Genomic DNA, 5166 nt, shown 5'->3' with positions numbered 1-5166 from the left:
GCGCGCGTCATCTGTAGCTGATGCAGAACTCTATACAATAGGCCAGCCTGCTGCAGAACGCTTTGTTCAGCACGGCACAAAGCCGACGAGGACGTGGTTCTATAGATCCAGCTGTCCCAATTGTGAGTGAGGAAGGGGGGGCGGGGTACAGGGGGTGTAGAATCGCTGTGTCATCCTCCAGTATATCAGCATCGGTGCTGGAGTGTATCAGGCGCCATAAGGGCAGAGGGAGCGGTTGCATAACTCTGCTGCTCCGGCATCCGTCGTCATCATCCTCATCACGCTGCACCGACCCTCAAACACAGACTGACCACCTCCCTGTTTTCATGTTTTATGTATCGTCTCAACTGTTCGCTGTGATCTTGAGTAACTACAGTAGTGATTTCTTGTTTCTTTCTGTGCTCACTTGTTAGTGGTAGAGTTGGGATTTACTGCTTCCTCATACAGCCGGTACTACACAGAAACACACAGATCATCATAGATTATCTCTATCTCACATGTTGCGTCTAAAAACGCGCGTGGAAAACGCCAGTCGTGTCGCTTTTATCGTTTTTTCCAGTTGCGCAACTTTCAGCCCGCCGCAATGACGACGAGGATGATGATGAAGTTGCGGTGATTTATTAACAGTAAGTCTCGCTGACTAAACTAAATGGATTTCCAGGGACATAAATCCGTCACAGCAGCTCTACTGCTTGATTTGTCTTTGACTGGCTGACATCTGAACCCAATGTTGTTCCTTTAACGACGAGGGTGAAACGAGAAACAAGTAATAATATTCTGTGGGAAAGGAAATAAAGCTCAGCGCAGGACTGAATTTTACCTCAATATATAATATGTTATTTATGGAAGAAAGAAAATATATCTGCTGGTAATAAATCAAGAGAGAAGTTGAGTCATTTTCTCATAGACTTCTATACAACCAGAGGAGTCGCCCCCTGGTGGACAATAGAGAGAATGCAGCTTTAACACGTGAAGCTTTGGCTTCACTTTTCAGAGTTTGCCGCCTGGCTCAAACCACATTTGGAGATGATGATGATGGTAGTAATTAAGGACTGAGCCTTCTCCCTTCCTTCCCATTTCTGTTGAGTTGGACATGAGAAGACCGAGTTTATGAGCTGAAGCGCAAACAAGCATTTCAATTATCCTGGAAGCAAGAGTTTAGTTGGGTGATGTAAGAGAGGATGTGCAGCGTGTGTTACTCACCTAGAGAGGTGATCCACAACTGCTCGTAAAATGATGGAATGACTTCCTTTTCGCAGCGATTAAGGATATGAAAGCCATCTAACCCTCGTCTCTCCTCAAAGCCAAAAGCCACAATCTGCTGCAGTTTGTCCTCTTTAAGTGAACTAATAAACGTACAAATGGAACACGGAGGATTTGCGTCGCTGCCTTCAGTCTTGTTTAAAAACATTTTGTTTTTTTGCAAACAGAAATATTATACGTGTTTATTTTGCATTCAGAGCGTTCACTGACGAGGTGTGAACTGACCTACTTTGAGCGGTTCACTTCAGATCCGGGTCACCCAAAGACGATGTTAGTGCCAGATGTGAACAGAGCCTAATATGTGCTCAACAAGTTATCCAACTCCACACTCCTGATCATAATCAATATCTACAGTATGTCACCCAGAAAACTTCTGGTCTGTATTCGACAAGTTGAAGTGTTTAACGTGTGCATTAAAAGATCAATGAATGTAATGTTTGTATGTCGTTGTTTTCCCCAGTTAATAAGCTCTATGAGCTCAATAGCAGAACACTGTTTGCCCTCCCTACTGCGCACGCTGTTCGACTGGTACCGGCGGCAGAGCGGCACCGAGGACGAGTCCTACGAGTACCGGCCTCGCTCCAGTACCAAGTCCAAAGGGTGAGACGCTCGTCTTCATTTCAACTATGTCTTCTTCTTCCTCTTCTTCCTCACTTACGAATCATTTATAGGTGATGTGTAATTAATCATTTTCTCTCTCCCGCTCTGCAGAGACGAACAGCACCGGGATAAAGATTACCTTCTGGAACGGAGGGACTTATCCATAGACTTCATTTTTTGTTTAGTTTCAGTGGAAGTTCTGAAACAGGTGCGTTATCTGACACTCTGCTCTGGTTTACTGGTTTACACTCCATATATAAAGTCTTTATTCCAGTTGGGTAGCTGGGGTCAGTTGACTACTGTTTGACCCTATGTTGACATGTCATTAAAGAGTGGCTTTGGTTACACCATGTAGTTCCGCTTTAACGTCCTCCAGACAGACGTAGAGTTTCTTTGTTGATGTGATATCTGTTGTAGTAAACATGTATACTGTTTCTTTTACCTTTGGAGAATCGGATGCCGGGTGTCTGACTGTATTTGATTTAATTTCAAAGTAAAGTTGATATAGTTTGTAGTTTATATATTTCTTGAAGTTAGGGTGACCAGATGAGGATGGAGTGACACTCTGGGACAGTAGTTATAATATTAGAGAGGAGAAGTCCCGCCCCTTCTTGTGGACCACCATGGGACCTCATTTCAGAAAAAAACATCTTCAGAAGTCAACGGCGAGAGAGTTTGATTTTTGCTATGAATTACAAATATGATGTTTGTCATTTTAAGTGAAGAAAGTCTCAATTTGTTGTAAAACTGTTGAAGTATAAGACTGTAAAAATACGTAATTATAAAAACTACACAACCAAAAGTTGTACCAGGATGTTCTCACACCGGTCTCACTCACACACGGCTGATAAAACACATCAAGTAAGTTAGCTGTTAGCTAGCTAGCCGAGGTAACGGCCATGTTGTATGATGCGATGGTGAGAGAGGAAGTTCACTGAGCGGTTTCACACAAAACTAAATGATATTGTGTGTAATTAATGCCACAATTCAAACAGGATCGAAAAAAATATTGCCGTTGGCTATTGTACATATTTATTATGATTTAAGGTACCGGAAAGGGGCGGGACTTAGTCTTTCTAGAGGAAAATTATTTTCCTATAGAGAAAGCGTTGCCGCTGTGTGTAGGAACTACTGTACATGGCTTTAAAAAACTACAACAGCCACAATTCATTGTCTTATTCTTGGGACAAACAGGACAGTATTTAGGATTTGGGATCTTTTTATCTTTATCATCTTTTTATTGTGAACAGTTATTCAAATGATCAGATATCTTAACTGGCAGTGCAGCATTCACCACTGATGAGAGTTGTTTTATTATTTCACTCATGCTTTGCAGACGTAGAAAGATAAGAGCATTGTTTCAAAGTTATTTTTTATTTACTTATCTCCTGTGGTGCAGAAATGAACTGCAGTGTTTGTTAGCGGAGTCTTTGCCTGCAGGGTGACACGGTAAATAAACACAATAGCATCAGACCAACTCCCGACTCGGTTGTGTTTCTAAAGCGGACTCGTCCAAAATCTCTGCAGCATTCTGAACTAAAAGCCGATCCCTGGGGACCGGAGCTAAGTTGTCCTTGGCTTCTTTCCTGTGCGTTTGCTCCTGAATGGAAGCAAAGAGAAAGACTGTCAATGCTGCTAATAAGACCAATGATTCCATGTTTTGCATCACAGATTCCTCTTCATCCAGTGCCAGATGTTCTAGTACACGAAGTCCTAAACCTGGCATTCAAGCACTTTAAACACAAAGAGGGGTAAGTACGCAGCCACACTGATGAATTAGGCATGAATAGAAAGTACTGATGAAGATACAGTGGTGCTCTTACTTCAATAGACGGGCATTGTGTCTCTGTAAACTGTCATTAAAGACACTTTATAGAGGTTATTCGGCTTTTCACGAGCAAGTTCTTCTTTTTCCAGCTGTGACAGTCGGCTAGAATAAAAGGTTTTGCAAGGATAACTTTTCAAAGTTACTTGTTTTTCAATTGAAAAAACTTGTTCCACTTGTTTTACAAATTAGAATAAAAGGAAACCTTTTTTTCCCCACACCTGTTCTTTAGTCATAAACTGAGAAGAAAAAACTATTAGTATCTGGCCTCATAGTCCAGCTGTGACAGTTGGAAAACAGTTAGAAAAAAGGTTTCGCAATTTTTCCAAAAACAAGTTTCTTTTGTCAGGATCATGTGATCACGTGTTTGTTGTTGCAATACTCATTCTGGCCACAAGAGGCTGAAGTGCAGCACCACCCCATGTTCTCAAATAGGACTACAAGCCTTTCTGTATTCTTCCAGGTGAGTTTTAATTCACACAACTAGCTAACACGCACACGCATGAAGAAATTAAAACGGGGAAGTGGTCATCAGCCTCATGTGGCCGACATGAGTATTACAACAACAAACACTTGATCTTAAAAAGAAAGGGGTTGGGGGGGTTATGAAGTATGGGGTGTGTATGTTTGTAGGTGTATTTATTTATCCATTTTATTTACCTAAAAGATGTCAAATGTTCCCACATGTTTCACAAATTTGAAAGAAAAGAGAACTTTGGCCATCTCAGCACAATCTTTTTTTCCCACCTGTTCTTCAGTCATAAACAAAAGAGGAATAAACTTTATATCAGACTTAGAAAATAGATCACCAGAATCTTTGTTTCCCACTTTCCTCTCAGGGCTTCTGTAACGATGTCTTCCACAATAAAGATGTTCACTTGTTTAAGACTTGATGACAAATGCTTTGATTGACAGGTACTGTGGCCCAAACACTGGCAACGTGCACATCATCGCAGACCTGTATGCTGAGGTCATCGGAATCCTGACGCAGTCAAAGTAAGCTGGCTGAATAGTAACTTCACACATTTTGTCATTAGTTTAGATATGTATATGTATGTGTATGTGTATGTATGTGTGTGTATATATATATATATGTATGTGTGTGTATGTGTATGTATGTGTGTATGTGTATGTATGTGTGTATGTGTATGTATGTGTGTATATATGTATGTGTGTATGTGTATGTATGTGTGTATGTGTATGTATGTGTGTATATATATATATATATGTATGTGTGTATGTGTATGTATGTGTGTATATATATATGTATGTGTGTATGTGTGTATATATATATGTATGTGTGTATGCGTGTATATATATATGTATGTGTGTATATATATATATATGTATGTGTGTATGCGTGTATATATATGTGTATGTGTGTATATATATATGTATGTGTGTATGTGTGTGTGTGTGTGTGTGTGTGTATATATATGTGTGTGTGTGTGTGTATATATATGTGTGTGTGTGTGTGT

At 40.4% G+C, this 5166-nt stretch overlaps 1 protein-coding gene across 1 annotated transcript; it reads left to right on the top strand.

The window, feature by feature from the left end:
• The first annotated feature begins 921 nt into the window (after positions 1 to 921).
• LOC116378917 (protein furry homolog-like) lies at positions 922 to 4786 on the top strand. The gene is made up of 4 exons (XM_031840822.1): positions 922 to 1863; positions 1975 to 2071; positions 3535 to 3614; positions 4604 to 4786. The coding sequence occupies exons 1-4, from the start codon at positions 1619 to 1621 to the stop codon at positions 4686 to 4688; spliced, it is 507 nt and encodes a 168-aa protein (XP_031696682.1). The 5' UTR covers positions 922 to 1618; the 3' UTR covers positions 4689 to 4786.
• Positions 4787 to 5166: the final 380 nt, after the last annotated feature.

This window comes from Anarrhichthys ocellatus, unplaced genomic scaffold (genome assembly GCF_004355925.1).
Source record: "Anarrhichthys ocellatus isolate YVR2014 unplaced genomic scaffold, GSC_Weel_1.0 scaffold3392, whole genome shotgun sequence".
Classification (NCBI taxonomy): Eukaryota; Metazoa; Chordata; class Actinopteri; order Perciformes; family Anarhichadidae; genus Anarrhichthys; species Anarrhichthys ocellatus.
This window is presented reverse-complemented; position numbering and strand designations above follow the sequence as displayed.